The 23,483-nt window shown below is 39.9% G+C and overlaps 2 protein-coding genes across 3 annotated transcripts in view; one reads left to right on the forward strand and one right to left on the reverse strand.

Annotated features, from left to right (window-relative positions):
- The window catches only part of ATPsynC (ATP synthase, subunit C), a 39,744-nt gene extending 30,407 nt beyond the window's left edge, over window positions 1-9,337 (reverse strand). The window contains exons 1-4 of one of the 2 annotated variants that reach the window (XM_067137228.2): window positions 9,259-9,337; window positions 8,798-8,874; window positions 8,609-8,716; window positions 8,304-8,409 (exon numbers count right to left, since the gene is read on the reverse strand). In XM_067137228.2, the coding sequence (XP_066993329.1) occupies window positions 8,304-8,409; window positions 8,609-8,716; window positions 8,798-8,842 (259 nt within the window). In that variant the 5' untranslated portion in view covers window positions 8,843-8,874; window positions 9,259-9,337. Of the gene's footprint in view, window positions 1-8,303; window positions 8,410-8,608; window positions 8,717-8,797; window positions 8,875-9,234 lie in introns of both variants that reach the window. The other variant, XM_067137230.2, reaches the window with a different exon arrangement.
- A 300-nt stretch (window positions 9,338-9,637) lies between these two features.
- Window positions 9,638-23,483, forward strand: part of LOC136876313 (juxtaposed with another zinc finger protein 1) — a 92,859-nt gene continuing 79,013 nt past the window's right edge. The window contains exons 1-4 of the mRNA XM_067150157.2: window positions 9,638-9,737; window positions 10,035-10,220; window positions 10,301-10,409; window positions 10,910-11,053. Coding sequence (XP_067006258.2) covers window positions 9,638-9,737; window positions 10,035-10,220; window positions 10,301-10,409; window positions 10,910-11,053 — 539 coding nt within the window. The remainder of the gene's footprint in view (window positions 9,738-10,034; window positions 10,221-10,300; window positions 10,410-10,909; window positions 11,054-23,483) is intronic.

The following is a 23,483-nucleotide window of genomic DNA, read 5'->3' on the forward strand; positions in this document are numbered from 1 at the left end:
TTTAGTATTTTTAATAGTATAGCGCGTTATACTGTAGTGAATAGTGTGCAACAGGTGATCTAGTTTATATAGTAGCTTAGTTTAATATTTCGTTTGGTAGTAATATAGTAGGTTAATTTTAGGCCCGTGTGTGAATTTGATATTCTGTCATGTCGACGCCTACGTCTAAGGATGAAGCCCCAAAGAGAAGAAAGCTCTTTGGACGCGGTACTCCACTAAAGAGCCAGGCCCGGGAAATTGTTTATAATGTTAGGGAGTCATTCTTAACAAAGCACCAACAATGGCGGCTAGAAAGAATGAGCTGATTAAGTGGGGGAAAGAGCACAATATTTCGGTTCGCGATGACATGGTGAAGGTGGATCTTATGCATGTCTTGAAACAAAACAAGCCCCAGTGCCTAGTTTACGTGGTGGATGAAATAGCCAGAAGGGAAGGGCATAAAGTAGTTCACCTTACATGCCATTTTAACACCTTATAACCGATTTGGGCCCAACTGACGAATTATATAGCTGAGAATAACCGACTCTTCACAGTTTCGGAAGTTGAAAGACATTTTCGAATCCGTAGGCTGTATAAGTGCGGAGGACTGGAGCAACATTGTGAAACACACGAAATCCGAGATGAATAAAGCTCAGACGATTATGTTGAATACTTATTATCTCTGTAGGATCAAGCGAGCGTGAAACCTCAACATACGAATGCCGATAGAGACTCAGAAATGAGTGGTATATTCGCTTTGTAGGATTATTTCCTTCGTTACGGGAAACCGAATCTAAAAGCAACGCGAGATCTTCTACAGGGCGAGTAAAAATTTTTAATCACTTTTTATCTGTTCGAGCAATGACATTTTTATCTTGTACCCTTATCCTAAAAGTGTTTATTATTGTTCATCTTATGTGAATCATGTATGTTGCTACAGCAAATAACTGATTAAGGACTTATATTCCAGTATTTGCATTTCTGTATCGTAAATCAGCTGTTTGTATTCGTAGCAGTTTAGCACCACCGTCTGACTTCCAGTTAACTGTCAAGTCAAAACTCATAAAAACAGGACTATAGACTGATGTGAACACATAGAACGTGAGAACGAGACTGACAATCGATATACGTGTTGCGATATACATGTTTCATTAAACATAGCATATTCGCGCGCATTTCTCGCATTAATAAACGTGATTTATTTGAAAGAGGCCAACGAGCGAAGGACTTCCGGCCACTAGTGTATAATGCTGAAATGGCGGGATACGAAAACAAATGTTTGAAGTTCACCAACAAATAACAAAAAAATCTGGAGAAATAATAGAATAATCGGTAGGCAGAAAAACTGCCGAAAATCGGGAGTCTCCAGCCTAAATCAGGAAAGTTGGCAGGTATGAAAGTGGTATTTCTGTATCGGTCATGTCCACAGCAACAAGGAAAAGCACTTTATTTTTCCGTAATTTCTGTCTGTATATATGTACACACATCATGAGGAAACGGCTGAAGAGAATCTAATGAAATTCGGTATGTTAAATCTGGGGATGACCCACTACAATCTATAAATCATTTTATTCATGCCGAGTGAAATTGTAGTTTAGGGGAACGCCTAAAATTTAATTCTCAAATATTTATATTATTAGTGCTTCTATCAATAAGACAACAAAAGTTACAGTATAAAGAATTAAATTTCCAATCATTTATGTTTTATACATTTCTGCCGTACAGGCAATGATAACTCTGATATTCATGAATTTTTATTTTTGCCAACGCCGAGCCACGAGAATATGGGTTAACAGAATTTAATTAAAATAAGTTAATAGTCTGAGAATAAGAAACTACAGTGTAAGCTATAAACAATTTTTAAATATCATGATAGTGGTCCTATCGAAAAGTACTATATAACAAAAGTTAGACAGTACGTCCGACTCGTTGGCTGAATGGTCAGCGTACTGGCCTTCGATTCAGAGGGTCCCGGGTCCGATTCCCGGCCGGGTCGGGGATTTTAACCTTAATTGGTTAATTCCAATGGCTCGGGGGCTAGGTGTGTGTGGCGTATTCAACATTAGAAATCATTCTAGGTAGGGCCCTCATCTTCAGAGACATACAGGTCGTCTAATAGGCCATATGCCATTAATTAAAGAGAGAATACAATTTCCGATCATTTATGTTTTATTCAGTTTTACCGTACTGACTATAAGAGTGGTATTTGAGAGTAGGAAGAATAAATGTGAAGGCCTACAATATTGAAAGTGCATAACATTGAGCAACAATAACATTACATTGACCACTGTTGTGTCCAACTCTCTGGCTGAATGGTCGGTGTACTGGCCTTCGGTTGAGAGGGTCCCGGATTAGATTCCTGGCCGGGTATTTTAACCTTCATTGGTTAATTCCAATGGCCTGGGGGCTGGGTTTTTGTGCTGTCCCCAACATCCCTGCAACTCGCACACCACTATCCTCCACCACAATAACAGGCAGTTACCTACACATAGCAGATGCCGCCCACCCTCATCGGAGGGTCTGCCTTACAAGGTCTGCACTCGGCTATAAATAGCCACACAAAATTATTATATACTGTTTCTTGTGATGTTCTTTGCCTTATGCTGCCACTCAACTCCGATAGATGGGACTACTGCTGCGTACCGAGTATAACAGCCTGACAATAATGGCAGCAAATGGCTTGAAGTTAGAAAACCTTTAGCATTTCATTCCTCTGGTTCATACATTTTCTGATACTGCTGGTATGTAACACTGGTTCTTCATTGTATTCCAGCTATTCGATCTCAACTCAGACGCGCTGTTTTGAATGAACAGTGTACACACTGAAGGCAGAGGCTCACTTAGTAGTAGTATGACCTGGTCTAGAATTACAGAGCCATTCCTTAAAAAAGCTCTCTCTTCACTATGTTAAATTCTACATTAATTTTATTCCAAATTAGCAGTGAAGAGGGGATTTCTTCTCTGGCTTGGAGGAAAAATTTGCCTCCTAGTCAGATATATTTTTCTACCACCAGTGTAGTGAATTTTCCAACTAATCGGGTACTCCTAGCAAACAGATTAGTAAAATGATATAGTTTTTGCTCTGGGTCTCTCCACTATTCGCCCCCCAAAGACAAGTGTTCATGGATCACGGCTGTCTGCGACTTGGTCATTCCAGCTCTGGAATTTTGGACTGTTAGATAGGCAGCATAGTACAGTAGAATTCAATTAGTCCAGCATCCAACAGTCCAGAATACCCGATGGTCCGGCACCATTCCAGGATTTTTTAAATGTTATCTCTTAACGATCTTTCGTGAACAATTTGATGCATTATTTGACGAAACTAATCAAAGTGTATTTTTATTATTTCAAAGTTAATAGTGCAAATGTATCCGATACAAACCATTTGTTATGAACCGACTTACTTAAATATCACTACAGTATCTCTGGATATATTCATCCTAGAAGGCTGTGTGCTATCTGAGTCCTGGAAAGCCAACCATATGATATATATAAAAAACAGATTTCAAAAATTGAATGTATGGGCCATGTTCAAAAACGGATGGGAACATGCCTTCAAAAATTGAAGCGGAAAAGAAGTTGTAGATGGAAAGACAATGTTAAAGGAAGACTTACAGATAAAAACATCGATTAACTCCAGCATTAATATGGAATGGCAGTAAGAAACAAGATGTTTGAAAAGAGGAGTGTGTTATTAAACTAATGATTCTGCTATCAACATTTTACTGCAAAACGCCGTTACAGACGTTTTCGCTGTACGCCTTAACCTATATCGTAAGAGGTACCGCCCGATAGTCCGGCATTTTCGGTAATCCGGCACCAGGCCAGTCCCGATCTTCTACTGTACTGTTTGTTAAAAGCTAGAAAATATGTGTTCTTTTCATTTCGAGTAATTCATATGAAAGGAGTGCTTTTAACCGCGCCATTCCTACTGACGTCATTGTAATGACCTACGATCATTTCAGTTGAGAAAATCACCAAAAGTCTTTCTGAGGGTGTAAACAGGCAGGTGGAGAGAGAGTGCCTGTCATTATAACGAAAAATCCTTAACCTGTGACTGACGGCAGGCAAGCTAGCCTACCATTACAAGGGAAATTCCTAACAGTCTTCATATGAGAAGAAACGTTTTGTGAAATTCCAGCCACGTTTCTAGGGTAACGTTAAGAGCTATCTAATTTATCACGTGTACACTACCTAACCTAGGATTCTGTATGCAATGTAGAATGCACAGGTACATCAGCTAGTTGTAGTAACAATTTAATGCTTACTGGGTATGTCAAAAATTTGTTCACTGAGCTTGTATTAAAATCACAACAGTGATCCAGCCGTTTAGTTTTTTCGACCTATTTTCTGGTATGACTTGACCTTATGCATCCGTGTACCTTCCTCGTGCCCCATCCCCTCTCATAACGCAGTAGTGTACAAAGCTTGACTGATGGTGGTTGCGTTATAAAGCAATTTATTCTTGTGGATCACAACTGTGGTCCATGCGACCACTAGCATGTCTTGACTGTTTTCTTATTACGGTGTAATCTCAGTTCATATGCATATATCTACTCCGTTTTATGAGTTTATAGTAATTACTAGTACATAAGTACAAAATGGATGACAGAATATAAATCGATGGATGAATGAACCAGTGAGGTACGTCAAAAACATTATGGAGGGAGTAAGTGAGAAATCACAATGTCTGGCAATTTTTCAGGTATTTTTTATAAATGCATGCATAATTATATTGTACAGAAAATAAAGTTCTCTTCACAATGCATAATCATTGAATAGTACAGAATAGCCTTATATCACAAAGTATGGATCACAATAGTGATCCGTGTGACCACCGGAGTGTGAAATGCACTTCAGTTACAATCCATAAGCTGTGCTGTATTATAGTGCTGGAATACAACTTTGAATCGCGTGCCGGTTCATTTAGCAACCAGAGCAAGTGTGACGCAATTACGTTGCTTCTGCTTTGGTCTGTTCAGAAGGTGGTCCAGAGAATAGTGGAAACCTAAGTGGTAAAACTACGTAAGCAGGGGCATAGCGCGCCTCCGACAATGCAATAGAAGTTACATAAACATGGTGCAGGTCGGGCGACATCTCTATCAGGTGCAAAAGGTTGCCTACCTATGAATATATCAATAGTTGACCCTTCGCAGCCCAATAGGCTCACTGCATTCCGCTGTGCACGGAATGACATTTCTCACGGTCTTCTCGCAGAGGACGTGAGTACATGCGCAGGTGGTCTAACAATGCCGCCAATCTCTTCATATTGGAACAAAGACTAGTGGCAAGCAAAGCAATAGCAGCGCATTCTATATTGGACATAGTGCAAAAGATGAATTTAATTATATTTCGGGTCAGTAAGAAAGACTGGTTAGGTCCAGTCAGTGAAAACCATTTAACTGATCAAGCAAAGGGCGTCTGGGGGCGTAAGACCCTGAACACATATCCTCTCTAAAAGGAATCCTAAGATTTGAATTATTTCCACTTCCTTATAAGGTTACAAACTGAGCTGGGGAGTGTCAATTTATACCCATCCTTTAAAGACCCTTGGCTAGTGACAAAACCATTGGTCTGAATTAGATCCAGCTAGTGACAACACCATTGGTCTGGGTAGGTTAGGTTAGTGTCGAAACCATTGGACTGGTTAGGTTCGGTTTCAATTCATGTACATCTACACATTTTTCGTGACAGATCGATGGTGGATGCGGTGGGACCAACAGGCTCGTTGCAAGAAGAAAGTGATGGATACGTTGTTCACGTGGGTGGCAGTATTTAAATAAATGCTCTGCCAATTGCCAAATGAAAGGGTCCTTCCTGCGCCCGGAGGTAGGTCGGGATTCATGAACAATCCGCCATTTTCTCTTGATAGTGTTTGTGTTGACATATCTTCTCCAGCTAGGCATTCCTGATTCAATTCATGGACAATTCCGCTCCTATCTGTGTCCAGATATTGGATGGAACGATTTACCTTCAGATGGAGAAAACCCTCTTCCTGAATGCAGTCATAAGCCTATCAACAGTCTGATACAACTGTTATCCTGGGTAATATGTTCCCTTACGACTTGTAATAAAGTAGCACTGCTGCAAGATTCGATGGGCACGAGAAAGTATTTTTTGTTGCTCTCTCTCAACACCACTGAAAACCTACTGGCCTTCCACTCTACGACCACAGTTACTCTTTTTTGTTTGGATATAGATGATTCCCATAGGGAAACCAAATTATTTGTCCCGAATGAGTAAATGGACCATTTATAATGGGTTTTTTTTTTGTTGCCAAATTTTGACTAGTCAATCTTAACCACAATGCCTATTCCTCCAATTAGTGTTAAATTACGTGGCCCCACATTCACGGCAATAACTTGACCAGTCGCACAGTCTCTGAACTGCACTGAAGTTCGTGCTCAACGAATAGGTATGTGGCCTGTTTGATAACTAGTACCCAACGAATCTTATAATTTTCACGTGCGAAAGAGAGGCTCCAAAAATGTACCCGTTTTAGTAGATAACTTATATGAGAACCCTTTTCCTGCAACTGAACAACTTTGATAAACTTTTAAGTTAAACATTTTTGCACATACGCCACAAGGAACAAAACCTTTAATTAGCCTGTGTCTGGAAAGTTGGTTCAGTTTAGCTTCGTCAACACTCAAGACTGAGTTGATCACTCCTATTACATCCATAAGCCAATGCCACAATGAAAATGTGGTATTTTCTTATTTTCAGCGAATGAGGCAACCCCGTGGCCACTGATCATGCAAGCTCTAGCGGGAAAAAAGTTACGTACACTACTTCACAGGCTGATCAGAGCTGGCCAATAGGAGTAAAGATAATGATGGCAATTTCTTCTTACATGCTTTCAATTTTCCTGTAGGCAAAAGTTCAGTTACAATTTCTCAGTGCACACATCTAGGCAGGATTGCATGTCATTGTCTCTAGCCGACTTCTCACAACGGTTGATCACGCGGTGGACAGGGCTGCCAAATGTTGATCTTAATAACTATTCATACACTGTTAGGTGCAGAGGTGCTACTTTTGAATTTACAAATCTCTTACAGTGAGCTAAGACAAAGCCAATGATTTAGACTGGCTAAGTCTAGTTAGTGAAAATGCCATTGGATTTCGCCAAGGAAAGGGGGCTGGGGGCGTAAGCCCCTAGGTTAGGGCAGGGAAGCAGCTGTTAGGCCTCTAGCGTTTCATACGGTGATAGCAGCTAGTGACAAAGCGGCTGCATTTAGTTGTGTTTTTATTGTGCATGGGATGGCAACTGAATTCATTTTATTTTATTACTGGGAGCGACGTCATATCCGATTGTCTCAGCCAATAGAAACGATGCTGCGTAGTTAAGCGATGAACAATGGCATGGGATAAATTTTATTATGTTATAAAAGTACTTGTGGGGGAAGTGGGTGAGTCCCTGGCTGTCGCAGTGAGCACATCTCTCCTCTACAAGGTATTGCACGTAAGATTTGTAACATCAAATCCCTCCTATATAATCCTCTCTGGTGCTTCAGGTATTGTAAAAGGTTACTTTTCAATCTTACTAACGATTCTCAACGCCGGCCCGCTTACGGAAGAGTCACCACTCGAGTATTAAAGGACACAGTCGCTTTGCGTGCGTCACAATGGTAACTTGTGTTACACTGCGGAGCAGACTGTATAGTTTAGCCCCTTTCCCCCTAATGTTACTTTTATCTGCACGCCCTGACGTTCTACCGATTATCTTTGGAAGTTGAAAAATCCTAGTACTTTGCTCCCTATCACAGAAGTTGGACAAATTTAAGGCAAATAGGGTACATAAGAGAAACTGGTCTGGTGTAATAACAGGATTAAAAGTAAATGGAAAAGTTCATACCTCAACATTAGCCCTCAGCTGACTGTAAAAGACCAGCGACAGAATAGTCTGAATTGAGTTCTGGACACCAGTCCAACCTGCACATTGCACTCAAACCGCTGGCCACGGGAGTTTCCAAGAGTGCCAGTAGCTATACCTCCACTTTGCAAGTATCCCAGGCCTAAGCTATCTGCACTCTCCAGATTTCTATTCTCCCGCACCCCTTTAGGGAGCTGCCCGGCTAGAGCATTGATTGACCTTTACTCAGACCTTCCCGGGGTGTAAAGGTAACTAGTACCCAGAATGTGTACCCCTGGTGCAAGCTTGCCACTGGCCTTCATATTACAGGTTAAAATCATCATTGGGCTATAGAAACTAGGATCAACCTTGAAGTTAATGATAGTATTGATTAAAAAGCAGAACATAGCATGCAGAAGATAAATAGAAAAAATGTACTTGACACAGTCACATGATAAGTAAGATACTTTACCCGAACCAGCCACACCCACTGTGGCGGCACCAGCTCCAATAAATTTTGCAGCAGAATCGATATCTCTAGAAATTGCAGTAGTCTGAAAGTTACGCACTGCAGGCAGCTGAAATAAAGACACCACCAGTTAATGTAGATTCTGTAAAATACATAATTTTAATTGATTAACCACAATCACCGCCTTGTTCCTCCTTGACATTCAAAAGGGCATAAACTAGTCATTGTGCCACCTACTTATAACCCTAAACTAGTTGTATGAAAGGTAACATTCAGCAGTTAGAACATTACTTAATATCAAGTCTTACCAGACTTATTGACGGGGTCGTTTGTGTGTTATTCTGATACAGCGGGCTGTTAGGGCTTCCAACAACACTACTTAAAGGTCGAATGTAGGCTCGAGATCCAGAAACCAGCTGAAAAGGCGAACAAAGTTATAATCTGCAATATGCTGACAATACACGGATAAATCTCAGTCTTAAATCCCGGTTACTTACAGCGGTCCTCGCAGCTGGGGCGATGAGTCGGGCGCAGGCGAACATTGTGATTTTTGGTAATTTGTAGACTTCAGTACCTAGAACAATACAGTAGGGCGAAAATTAATACTCAGGTCAACTGATAACTGAAGTCAAAGCTTCCAGTTTTGCTATTATAAGCAAAACCACACAAAATACACGAGGACGACTAATTACAAGCAGAGCTAAGCACTTCGTTTCAATTCCAACCGAGGAAATAGCCGGTTACATAAAATGGCGATACAGTCTTTACGTTCACCCATCCGCAAAATCATTCTCCAATAACCTAACTTACACTACATTATAAAACTTTAATATTATAATATAAACGTAGAAGATGAATCAGTGGTTGAGTTTCAGATTTCTATAGAATTGGATGTAAAGTTTTAAACCTTAAAATTACAAGATTCCTAACTCACCTACTCTCTACACCCAGTACCTACCAAGGAACAGCAGTGAGGAGGAGGCAACCCAACCTGGATAGTAGGGAAGATACGAGTGGACAGAGAGCGGAATCTACTGGCAAAACGAAACGCTATTGGCTGGTAGCGCCTTTCCGCTGGACTACAATGTCACCTTTTCTCGCTATTGGTCAAAACCCTGTATCGACCTGCCGACTTTTGCCGAAGTAGTACTGGGGAATCAGATGAAATGTTTTTTAACAAATATTGATAGAACGTACAATAACTTAGAATTTTATGGTTATTATTTCTAAAGTTAATTCTTTTATCAAATATTAGAGTATAAACGTTATAAGCTATCGAAAGTATCATCAGACATTTTAACCACATGCCATGTTAACTTGACTCATTAATTTGGGTAATGGCAGTCTTCATGGTAAACATATGTAAATATAATGGATGTGGACTTATATTTTCAAGTTTAGGAGATCTGATACAGCATATTGAGGATACACATATCGGTAAATGAATTACGTACTTCAAGCTGAAATAGCTTAAAACCGATTTTGTCACCTGTTAATTACGAAAGTTAGAGGTTAGGCTTAGTTGACCTAGGTTGGAGTCTGTTGTGTACGAAAGCAATAAAAACACCCATAAATTACCCTAGAAGCCGTAATGTCATTTTATGTCATTGGTGGATATGCCATTCTTGTGAAAATCAGATAGTATTGCAATTATGCCCTGACAACCCCGATTATGAACTCACATTTTTGTTGTTTTGTAATCAGGCCTGTCAAACTTCCATTCATGATTTCCAGATTATGACCCGCACGTTGTTGAACAGAAGGAGCAGCAACAACCTGCTTGTCTTCCTCTTAGTTATGTATTAAGATTCTTCACTGATGCAGCAAGGAAAGAACTCCTTGATTCAAAGAGAAAACTGGCTCAGAATCATGCAAACAAAATTTCAACCTTTGGTAGTGTTCGGAGTAACACTCCAACAGGTAATGGCTATTCATTTGAACACAAAACTATTTTAGATTGTGCTTACCAGTTGGCCTGCAAGGTTAATTTTCAATTGCAGGAAGTGAAGCAGATGAGGAGGAGGTGATCAGTGAATCGGAGGACAGTAACGATTCATGGACTACGAATGAAGAGTTCAGTGCTGAGTTTATTTTGAGATATGGTAGCAGGTAAATAAGCTATTGATGATTAATAATGTCTATGCATGACTAGACTGTAAAGGACAGATGTTGCATATTAAGATATACCTTGATGCCAGTCTGCAACACTGCCTTCTTTTCCATTAATCCTATAAAAAACCACCACCTTACTTTCACTGTCAAATACATCATGTTTTAGAAATATAGCCCTATTCCTTTTTGGTCAAATGGGCTGATGACCTAGACTTTAGGCCCCTTTTAACAACATTAATCAATCATCATCATTAAGGTGAAATTGAAGCATAGGCTAAATGTAATATGCATGTAATCTGCTTATGTCTACTTGCTTCTTAGTATCCATTATAACAGTAGGCACAAAGGAAACCTTCAAAAGCTGGGGTAATACTGTATGTGTTTCTGAGTTCATTCATTTGAGAACTTATGCAGTTTATTGTTACAAGTGATAAAACCCTAAAACTACCCATAAGTACATGAATGCATTTTAAGTGCTATTCTGGCTTTGTTTTTAGGATGTTGAGTCCCTCCAACCAGACTAACAACAATAATAATATTGATAAGCCATTTGCTTGTCCGGTACCTGGTTGCAAGAAGCGATATAAAAATGTCAATGGAATAAAGTATCACTCTAAAAACGGCCACAAGAAGGATGGAAAGTAAGTTCAACAATTTTTTTCAAATGAACAGTTGAAATTTAAATAAGTAGAAACAAATTTTCAAATTTTGCAATAAAGGATAGTAGGCTACTTTATAAACCAGTGAAGAAAAGGCCTTTGTGTACTCTAATATAAAACACAGATCTCTTAACCTTTACAAAAATGAGAATTAGTATGTTATGTTAAGCATCTTTTATTATTATTATTTTATTTTTTTAAATACGGTAGCTAGTTTGATGTCATTGATTGTGAGCTCTCGTTCAGGATCGGAGGAGATGGTAATGGTGGTGGTGATTATTGTCTTAATAGTAAATACAATTTGGCAACCGTCCTCTTTTAACACTAATCAGAGGGAAAAAATGGAAGGTGTCCAACGCATTGAAAAATGATGGTATCGGTCAAAGAAAGATAAGGGCCACTGAAGGGCATGAAAATTATAAATGACTCCGTAGGCCTCGCGAAGCTAATGACATTGGGGTCGTAAAAGAAGAGTTGACCAAGGCAGGTTGGATAGTAAGTGGCACAAGTAAGTGGAAGCAATGCCAGAACTCAGCTAAAGGCCCCATAATCGCCAATCCATGCTCCCAAGATCAGAGCCCGGGAGCAGTCAAGCTAGAGACTTATGAGAATGAGGTTGTCTTATTACTGAAGGATAGGCTGAAATGGAGCGAGTAGCTGCGTGGTTTAGATCACATATCTGTCAGCTTGCTTTCGGGAGATAGTGGGTTTGAACCCCGCTGGCAGCAGCCGTCAATATGGTTTTCCATGATTTCCCATTTTCACAACAGACAAACAATTATATTTTAAAAAGTGGGGTGGGGTGTTAACTGAATTTGTTATTGTCTCAAGGCGAAGTAAACACTGACCAAATTTTTGCTTTATTTATATGCCAGGATATTCATAATAAAAATAAAAAAAAGAGTAAAGAATGCATATCCCGTCAGTGAAAGTGCATTACATTAATCTGTAGACATTTCAGTAATAGTCGGGGCTGCTGACCTTCGATGTTAGGCCCCTTTAAACAACAAGCATCGTCATCATCATCATCATTTCAGTAATAGGGGAAGTTTTTAGAGCTATATTCCTCTTTTAGTAAAATAGACTTGTGCATTACAATTTTTTTAAAAACAAAAGAATGTCAAGTATTTCTATCTTCAACCTACAGTAAATTAGATTTTTTTGTTCAGTCATCATCATCAGTTCCCTTTTTCCAGCTGATACCAGCTGGGGGCAAATATGGTTCCTCTCCACTTCATCCTGTCTCTCCACCGTTCCTAATCCAACACTGTGTTCCAGCCCAGGTTTTGTTGTTCCGTGTTGTTCTTTCAGAGTCCATCCATTGTAATCTTGGTCTCCCTCATCCTCTCCTCTCTGTCATCTGTCTTTTCAGTGATTGGCAGTCTTTCTTCTTTCATCTGCTTGACACGGCCAAATCACCTCACTCTGCACTGTTCCAGTTTGTCATTTAATGTTTGCACATTTAGTTCTTTTCTTATATCTTCATTTCTCACTTTATCCCTCCTCGTCTTCTGTACCATACTCCTCAGGAACTTCATTTCAGCAGCCTGTACTCTCATCTCTCTGAGTCATTGTCCAGGTTTCCACTGCATATGTCATTATTAGTAAGTAATACCCCTTGTACATTACTTCTTTAGCCTTCATTGGCACATCTTTATTCCATATTAATCTCTGTACCTGGTGGTAAAAGACACTCCCCAGTTGTATCCTTCTACCAATTACCACATCCAGTCCTCCATTTTCTTTCAGTTCATTTCCCAAGTATTTGAAGCGTTTTACTAGTTCCAATGTTTTGTCTCCAATTCTGATAGCTCCTTTTCCATCTTTATTTCCTCTACTCATCACCATTGTCTTGCTCCTTTCCACATTGTTCAGTTCTTCTATTCAGTACATTCAGCTGTTGTTGTACCTCCTCCTCTTCTCCCCAGATCACATCATCATCAGCAAACATCATTGCATTAATTCTTTCCCCCACCCCAATAACTTTCCTTTGCTGCATTGATGGTGTCATCCATTACCATTATGTACAGTAAAGGTGACAACATACTCCCTTGTTTTAGCCAAATTGTCAATTCCAAATCATTCTTTTCTACCCACTGTTGTCTTCACACAGCTGTAACAGTTATCATATACGGTATTGCTTTTATCATGCTTTTATCATTGATATTAGTTCTTAGCCAAAGGTCCTGTGTTTATTTTATAACTGTTAGGCTCTTCAGTTTGCCAAAACTATCTTTGAATAAATAAATTTATTAACTACCTGAAAGAGTCTCCTCCGTGGCTCAGGTGGCAGCGTGTCGGCCTCTCACCGCTGGGTTCCGTGGTTCAAATCCCGGTCACTCCGTGTGAGATTTGTGCTGGACAAAGCGGAGGTGGGACAGGTTTTTTTCCGGGTACTCCGGTTTTCTCTGTCATCTTTCATTCCAGCAACACACTCCAGTATCATCTCATTTCATCTGTCAGTCATTAATCATTGCCCTAGAGGAGTGCGACAGGCCTCAGCAGCCGGCACAATCTTATCCTCGCCGCAAGATAGGGACCTCATTTATTCCATCCCTGACCCAGTCAATGACTGGATAACAGGTTGTAGGTTTTCATTTTTTCAGCTACCTGAAAAAGAAAACATATGGTGACAGTATTACACCTGAAAAACAAACAACTTACTTAAAATAGAATTGCATGTTTCATTCTTGAAAGAACATTATCAGATTCTATCAAATCACACTCAAACGTTTAAAAATATTTATGTTCATTTCTGTTTAAATACTTAGGAACTTGAAATCTGGAACTTATCTTAATGATGTCCTCCTTTGTCTCTACTCCAACATTTACTGCAAGGTTTTTGAAAAACTGTTCCTCTGTCATTGGCATGGGTCCAAATGACTGTAGTCCACCGTCCGCTGACCTGCTTCTGCCATGTTACACCCCTCCCCTTGGCTAGGTCAATGATGGTGTGTTTTATTTTTAGCACAACGGTCAGTATTACCGTTGTCGCTCTTAATGAGCATCTAATGGGCTGCCCTTTATATTGGTAATTTATGGTTTTCATTTTTGCTTACTTCAACTCTTTTGGAACAGTACAATTGAGTTAATTTAGATTAGTCAGCCGTTATCATTGTTATTGTAATTTGAATTTCTTAAAAAACTATTTAGGCATAGCCTTTTTTTTACGCAAGATTCCACATTATTCACAGGCCATAGACAAGGGTTTATAGAATATTATTATTAAGACAGTATACAGTAAGCAGCTACAAGTAATAGACTTCTTCAGGGCTCAGTAACTGTGAGTACATTGCATGAAAATGAGTTTTTTCTTCAAATAATGTACAGTATGTCATTAATAGAACTGCTTGTGTAGTAATATACTTCTTGTTTCTACAGTGTTTTTAAGATAATCAAATGTTATAGAGAATACAATTTCTGATCATTTATATCTTATACAGTTTGGCTATACCAACTATGATAATAGTTAATGAATTTAGACTTTTGTTGCTTAGTCCATATCAACGCCGAGCATTACTAACTTGGAAATATTGTTCAGTCGTGTCAACTAACGATGGTTTTTTTTCATGATTGTCATAAGATGTGAAACCTTGTTGTCATCGGTCCATATCAACAAGGAAAGTTGTGAAGATGATCGTAAGAATGAGAAAAAAATCGTAAAGGAATAATCGCTTAACGAATAAGACAAGAGCGAGTCATGAAAGAAAGAAGATGCCTTAAAATCATAGAGATGGAAGAAAACTAAATGTAAAGGTCTACAATATTGACACTTCATGAAATTGATTAACAATAACATTACTGTTGTATACCAAATATCAGAAGTGCAACAGGAAAATGTTTATTTGATAGATACAAATTAAATTTCACAAGTTGGGATACAAATTGCTGTCTTGAAATACTTCTGTCGGATAAATGTAGACTATTTACAAAAATTCTGCATTACCAGTACACAAACTAAAGATAACTATTTACTTTTGTAGTACCAGTACAGAGTCACTGAAGGAAAGTATTCTGTGACAATATTATTATCACTATTAGTTCTAGATGTGAGCAAGTAGTCTGCAGATTAAGACAAAGTCTTAAGAAAAGAATGCTAGTCCTTGTAGCTGATGGGCACGCCGTGAGGTGAAACTTCCCGGTTTAATTCCGTCCACCTGTACAAAATACATTCAAAATAGGGAGTAGCCCTACGTGTCTGCAGTACGATGATGTAAAATGCTGGGTGGTAATCTGATCTCTTTTGCTGCATCTCTTCTTTATATACCAATCTAAGTAATGATGTCAGCGCTGCTGCCTGCTCGTCAGTTGGAACTCACTGGCACAAACTGGAGCGTTCTTCACAGCGCGCCAGTTTCAAGTCGGGCACCATAACATCCTCCCCTCGTAATTTTGCCAGTACAGTGTGAAATAGCGCTGGCTGCGTCTGCGATGGTGGACTGGGGAGCTGGCCATCTCTGTTATGGTGACCGAGGACTGGTCCGGATGAGGCAGTGGAGGTTCCTTCTGAAAAGAATCCATATGAATCAGTTGGTCCAATGCTCGATCAGCAACCGATAGCCTGTTTTGAACTGGTGAATCCACTTCCTGGGCTGTATGGTAGCGCTGGTGGAGCTGACCTTGATGGCGATGGACACTCCTGTCAGCTGTTTGGACCTTGTACATCTGGATTCCCAAGGCCCGGGTGATGATACCAGGTACCCATGCAGGATGTGGGTGGAATGTCCTGGCGTAAATTTAGTCGCCAGTATGGAACTTCCATATGGTGAGCGGTGGTCTCCCTGGAACAGGCTGCAACAAAGAAAGCAAGGTCCTTTGTTAACAGCCATGGAGCTTCTGCGGTGGGCTGAGTCCATCTGTCATGGGCGTGGTCCTGTAGTTCCCTAGTAGCAGCAATAACGCCTTTTCTTTGTTGAGACCAGTGTGAATAGCTTTCTTCATGCTTTTCTTGAAAGTTTGGATGAAGCACTCCACTTCTCCATTAGATTGTGGGTGGAACGGAGGTGGCAACACATGAGGAATACCATTGGTCATGCAGAAATCGTGAAAAGTGGAAGATGTGAATTGAAGACTGTTATCTGATATCAGAGGCAATCCTTCTGTAGTAAAAATTTTCTGTAATACACGAATTGTGGCATCTGTGATGGGAGAGTGCATTTCGACCACAAGAGGGAAATGATACATTGCATCAATAACTATAAACCACATAGAATTGAGGAAAGATCCCGCATAATCTATATGTACCCTTTCCCACGGGCTGTCTGCCAGCGGTCATGGGGATAAATTGGCAGGTGGTGAATTTTGGTGCGTGTCACAATTCACAATGCCTGATGGTGTTTTGATATCTGTATCAATACCGGGCCAATAACAGTGCTGACGGGCGAGCTGCTTGGTCCTTATTATGCCCCATGCAATAAGGTGAGTACCCGAGTTCGAAGACTGTGTGGAATGACGACTCTGATGTGGATGTCCATTTCCAGCAATAAGACACCTGCGCGGACAGTCAGGCGATCCTGTATTTTGTGAAAAGCTCTGATGTCCGACAACAGCTTATTATGTTCAGGCCAACCTTCCCTGACATAAGCTTGTATCTCAGCTAGAGCAGGATCCTTATCAGTAGCTTTGGCAACTCGGCAGACGTCAGCTGAATATCTGGAGACTGTCTTTTCTATGTCAATATCTAATTGAAGACACTCAATTTGTGCGTCAAAGGCAGTAAGTATCTGGTCCTGAAGGGAGATGAGAAAGGGCATCAGTATTAGAATGCTGTGACGTGCTACGGTGTTTGATCTGGTAAGAGTATTTGGATAGGAAAAGAAACCATCTCTGCAATTTCTGTAGAGTATGTTCCGGGACCTTGTTACCAGGATTGAACAGCTGGACAAGAAGTTTGTGGTCTGCATGATTAAAACATGATTGCCATACAGATATTCATTGATACGGCAGATGCCATTAATGGTCACTAATACTTCTTTCTCTATTTGGGAGTAATTACGTTGGTGAGTATTTAAAGTCTTTGGAGCAAGAGCGATGGGTCTCTCAAGCCCATCTGCATTCTTTTAGGATAGGACCGCTCCAAGGACATAGTCAGAGGCATCTGTAGCTAATGTTATCGACTTGCCTGGTTGAAAGTGTGATAGTTTAAATGCTTTGACTAAGATGCACTTTATTGTCTGCCAGGCTTGTTGACATTGAGGAAACCTCAGAAATTTAACGCTTTTTTTGTTGTTGTGTAAAGCATTAAGGGGAGCCACTACAGAAGCAAATTGAGGGATACATTTATAGTAGTAAGCTTTCTGAATAAAAGATTACAATTGCTTAAGGTTCTGAGGTACGGGCATGTTGATTTTGGCTGAGACATTCATATCACTGGGCTTTTTGCCATGTTTATTGATGATGTTCAAGGTACTGAAGGTACTGGAAAAAAAGAAAAAAAGTGCACTTTGATAATTTAGCATGCAAGCCATTCTCTACCGGGCGAGTTGGCCGTGCGCGTAGAGGCGCACGGCTGAGAGCTTGCATCCGGGAGATAGTAGGTTCGAATCCCACTGTCGGCAGCCCTGAAGATGGTTTTCTGTGGTTTCCCATTTTCACACCAGGCAAATGCTGGGGCTGTGCCTTAATTAAGGCCACGGCCGCTTCCTTCCAACTCCTAGTCCTTTCCTATCCCATCGTCGCCATAAGACCTATCTGTGTCGGTGCGATGTAAAGCCCCTAGCAAAAAAAAAAAAAGCCATTCTCTTTCTACTTTGTCAGTAGGAGTTGAAGATTATTCAGATTATCCTGGTGGTCTTTGCCTGTGACTATGATATCATCAAGATAGTTCACATAACCAGGAGTTGAAACCGTAATTTGTTCCAAGTACCACTGAAAAATAGCTGCGGAGGAAGCAACTCCAAAAGGTAGGCGCTGAAACTGAAGAAGACCTAGAAGAGTGTTCAATGTTGGATATTGTTTGGATTCCTCATCAAGCATTTCAAGGATGCACTGGTCCATTGGCTGACAAAGAGCAGTAACATTTGGTGGTAAGAATAATGCTTTGATATCTCCATGTGCAAGTTCATCACTGGCAGAATGTGAAGGTGCATTATCAAAAAGCAGCACAGCTTTTCTCTGCTAATTGTTGTCCACGAACCTGCTACGCAGGCGTAGCAGGGGGAGAGGTGATACTCCCACGTGGCGCGTCCCAGGTGGCGGATAGGGGGGTCCTAACCGGCTTGCCGGCGTACTTGAGGGAAATAAAATACCTCTCGCGGACCAAACACACACCCCCTGTGGGTGGGGGAGGCAGACGAATAATACACCCACGGTATCCCCTGCCTGTCGTGAGAGGCGACTAAAAGGGGCGACCAAGGGATGATTGCATTCGAACCATGAAACTACATGTGATTAGTACCACCACGCGGAGAACACCAAGGGTCGCTTTTACTTGTGCGTAGTACCACTATATTAGGTACGAAATAGGTTTATGATTAGTAGCACACAGGAGCACCGCGCGGTCGGCGTTTGCAGTACCTGTGATTAGTACCACCATATGAGCGGGACCATGGGATGATAGCTACCATGGTTCTGCCTTGCCTGTGATTAGTACCCACTATATGAGGAACACCACGGGATAGGGAGAGGTCCCTGTGGTTAGTACTTTTATGTGATGAACACCATAGGTTTGTGTTGCCTGTAAATGGCGTCGCAAAGTGAGAAAAACATAGGTCTGTATTATATGTCGAATTTCATAACCTCTGAGTAGTACAATAATGTGTGGAATACCGCAAGTCTCTGCTACTTTTGATTAGTACCGCAACAGGACGGATACCATGGTTCTACATTACAAGCGATAAGTATCATTCTGAGGGGCCTTTGATCTGTATTTTGGACCCATTTAGACACCAAGCATCCTCGATTCAGGATTGTGCTTTGGAAGTGGTCCCTTGGTCTGTACTATTATTAACTATAATAGTTTTTTGAGACGGATCCACTGATTGTTTTAAATTCATGTTCATTCATTCATTTATTCTTCATGACACTTTTTATTTTGGTCAGTGGATGACTTAGAACTTTAACTTTGTCGTTTCATTTCGTACCATTAGGGGCCGATGACCTCGATGTTAGGCCCCTTTAAACAACAAGCATCATCATCATCATCACTAATTGTTGTCTTTTGAGATATTTCTCTACAGCTGGTACAAATTCATTTTGGAACCAGGTTTTAAAGATTTCTGAATTCTTCTATGCTTTCTTTTGATGTGTGTAATATAGGATCAGTGATTCCTGATTTTTCAGGTTTTTGAAAGCTCTAGATTTCCGTGATTTCCTGATTAATGTAAGTCTAAGCTTGTGGTTGCCAGTTGCATTACTGCAAGCCAAGATGGTGACTCATTCTTTATTCTTCTTGTATCTGGGTGTCGCAGCTTTCTTTCTTTCTTTTTTTTTTTAACCACTCTCATCGCAGTTGTACAACTGTTGCCCAGAAATTCCCTCCTTGTCAATTAACTTTGAAAGTTAGACTTTAAACAATGGCACAGCTTCATTGTTAGCAGATAAAGCCTCTCCACTAATGGCAATCTAGCGAATACCTATAATTTTTTTGCACCGATCCAACCATCCATCTCTGGCAGTACATTCTGAATCTTCTCCTATTTGTCACTGAAATTGCAATGCTTTTTTTCTGCAATAGTGGCATAGTAACGGGCTAGCCTTTTCCTCTTAAGTGTCCATGCCACAAAAATAATGCCTCCTCAACAACTTTATGCCTGTCTTTCAGCATTATTTTTCTTACTTTCATTCCACTTCTACTATCTTGGGCAGCACACCACTGTTCAATTTCTGCTCAGTTTTTCTTCCAGTCTCCAATTGTACTTTTTCTTACCCCTAACTCCAAAGCAATAGGTTTGGCTGTTGCCCCAGGATCTAGTCGCCTTTTAGCACGTAGTTTCTCACCTATAGTCACTAAAATGTTTTTTCGTTTATCACCCATTTTGCAATCTAGCCTATGTAAATAAAGTTGTAGGGTGACCTCTGTCTATAATTTCATTTGTTTTGCCAATTTTTCAGATATTGATCTGTTTCAGGTCAACTCGAGACCGAATCAGTGGTTTTCAGCTTTCGTATCTGTCTGTTTGTTCTACCATTACAGTGAAATGGCTGGTTAGATCTTGATCAAACTTCATTTTTAGAGTATACTCATCGAGGGGAAGGTTTAAATATGCATATGATTTTAAAATCACTGAATAAACTGTGGGTTTATAGGAAAACTAGAACAGTTTTTTTTTTTTCCATTTTCTCTTACACTATTGATTTTGTGTAAAAACCATGGACTATATGTGAAACATCCCTTCATTTTAAACAACTTTTATTATGTATACATAATTTTGCTTCCTCTTCAAATCACGGAGAAAATTACCATTTTCTGTGGGTTTTATGCTCTGCATTGAGTGACCGACGGACCGACTACGAACCTACTGGTTACCATGGCAATATCTCTGACTGCTTGCCGGCAGGGAAGTAACGTAATGCCATTTTCATCACCATTCCTGAAAATTTGTTTTCCTAGGGTAGAAGCTGAGAGAGACATCAAGCTGCCATTCTGCGGCATATTTGCGGAATACCGTTGGAGGTTACAATCGTCCTCGAATCGCACTGGGGGGGGGCGCTGTTAATATTTGAACAGTACCGTGGAGTATAGCCTACTATTCCACACCGTAAGGTGCTTTTCTGGCATTTGCTATAATTTTTACTGTAGTTCTCTTCTACTTCTGTTTTCTGCTTTAATTTCTTGTCTCTGCTTTGCCTCTTTAGGCATAAGTAATAACACCATAATTCATCTTCTTACCTATTTACCTAAGAATCCCTGCACCTAAATTTCTTCTCTGTTACCACTTTCTTATATTCATAACTCATATCATCACAATTTAGTGAGGTGCATTTCATTTTCTAATACATCCACTTGGTATTTACATTTTTGTCCTGTCTGGCTGTCCTCAGTTATAATTCTATTTTCTATTAATTTCAACTTTCTTAGCTGTATTACTTTCTTCCTTAATTACTCTGTATGTATGCAAGTGCTAATCCCAAAGCCTGGACACTCTTTCCTTTGAGGAAAAATGCCAAGCTGTTAAAATGTATAATTTTTGGCTTGGAAAATATTGAAATATGGAGGCAGTTTTAATGACGGTGCAGACCTTCATTTCGGGGTAATTGGTGGCTAAATGGTAAGTCTATCACAAAACAAATGGCACAATCGCTGTTCAATTTGGAGAGATCTACAACTTTGGTCCTATGACTTTTTGTTGTATCTCAGTCCCTTATACATTGGAAAGAGCTGTATTCCTTGATTTTAGGTTATTTTTGTACTTTTTACACGTATATGTTATAGTTCAGCACAGAGAAAGAACCATCAAATTCGACACCCACATTGACACTACCAGTGGCCATATGTTAGCCAAATTTTATGATTCCAACTGCCACATAAATATCCAAAAAATAAAGTAATATGTGAAAACTGTGCCCAAATTTCATCCTATTCAATGTTTCTAACTCAATCTAACCCATAAATATAGGAGATAGGGGAAAATGTCATAGGGCCAACTATGTAGACCACAAAAAATGGCGTCTGATGGTGCAATCTGTTTGTCGATATGATGTACCATTTAGCAGCATTTAATCTCAACAGTAAGGTCTACATATTATAAACTTGCACATTCTTTTGTGTATCTATAATTATATATATGGTGAAGTTAATTTGTAGCATTCTAGAAACAGGGGCAAGGGGTGCCATCATAATGAAAACTGCCCAAGTTGATGTCGGTAGGAGAGTAATCAGAGCTCTGCTCATCAACTATGACTGGTAGTAAGAATAGGGGCTTGCCGTTTTAATGTAAACTCCCCAACTCAACTGTAACTGTCATTGGTAAATGGGGCCTGCCATTGTAATGGAAAAACCTCTTCTCGATTTGACTAGCAGTAGGCAGGGGAGCACACAATTTCAGTCTCTAGCAGGAGTCCACTTGCTAAAGCTCTGGAAAAGTATTTTACTTTATTACAGTACTAAGTAGGCCGGATAGTCACGAGCCGGATGGCCGAGAGTCTACTGTAATAAGTATGTGCATCCAAATAACCTGTAGGGTGCGGACAAATCGTAAAATTAACTTCTATCAGGATCACAGAAGATAAAGGTGGCAAGGAATTTCATATCACATATTTCCCAACAGAATATTAAGATCTACTTCTTCATTATTACAATTTATGGCCAATTCGCTGCTTTTAGTTTATCCTCATTCTGACACTGTAACAGCAAGGTCACTAAATTTAGGAGGATCATCCAGGATGAAGCTATTGTTTTGGAGTACCTACAACACTAGCTTGAAGCTAGTCACAATCTGTACAGTCTCCGTCACCACAATCTGCATCTCTTTCTCCTCCTTCATCTTCTGGCAATCGTATAGAAGTATTGAATTTAGAGTCCGGAATATCTGTGGAATCGGCTACTTCAAGCTTGTTTAGCTGTTTATCTCTGCTTTGTAAAACAAACCGACTATCAAATGCTATGCCTATACATACGTGCGTTGTAAACTGCCCTGTGGGTCGAAAACGACCCACATGATATACTAATGAAAATACAGGAAATTCTGAGCAACACACACACAAAGATATTTCATCTATATTGCTCAAGTTTTAATAGTCAAATACTGCAAAGTCAGAAATATTAACAGGCAGTACAAATAATTTGATTAATATTCTTCATCCTGTTGCAGACAGCTTACAATCCATATTTATTGCATGGACTCCAAATCAAGAATGGTAGCAACAATTAAAGAAATGTTCACAAAATTATCTTGAAAAGTACATTGAGAGGCACAGAAATGGTCTAATTAGAGTTGACAATGTAACAGTTTTATATCAGGCAGCAAAATTCAATGGGTCGACAATGACCCACCTGGGCATAAATGGGTTTACCTGTTACTTGGCTTTTTTATACCGGGAGGAAGATATAAAATCAAGATCAGCAGCAATAAAAAGAAATACGAAACTTGTAAGGGCCCCAGAGAGCAAGGAAGTGAGTACGTCATGACAAGCCATTGACAAGAGAGGTATGTCTACTTATGTGCCTCATAATCTGGGGAACAATGTAAAGAATGGACAAAAAATGTATGCACATGCTATGTAATTGTCCTGTCAATGATGGGCACTACAGCTATAGCTCAATCCACGTTAAGAAAATAGTATTGCTCTTATGGACCTACAAGGAGTGAACACACCCCCTTTGAGGCACCCATAATTCCTCGTGAGTAAGGGATATTATACTGAAATTTGTAATGTATTATGAAAGATAGCTAAAAAGGATGAGGCATTTTTGCCCATGAGTTATTAAGATAACTACATAACATTTTCTGTTTCATAAATACATTTGTAGGGA

This window comes from Anabrus simplex, chromosome 1 (genome assembly GCF_040414725.1).
Source record: "Anabrus simplex isolate iqAnaSimp1 chromosome 1, ASM4041472v1, whole genome shotgun sequence".
Taxonomy (NCBI): domain Eukaryota; kingdom Metazoa; phylum Arthropoda; class Insecta; order Orthoptera; family Tettigoniidae; genus Anabrus; species Anabrus simplex.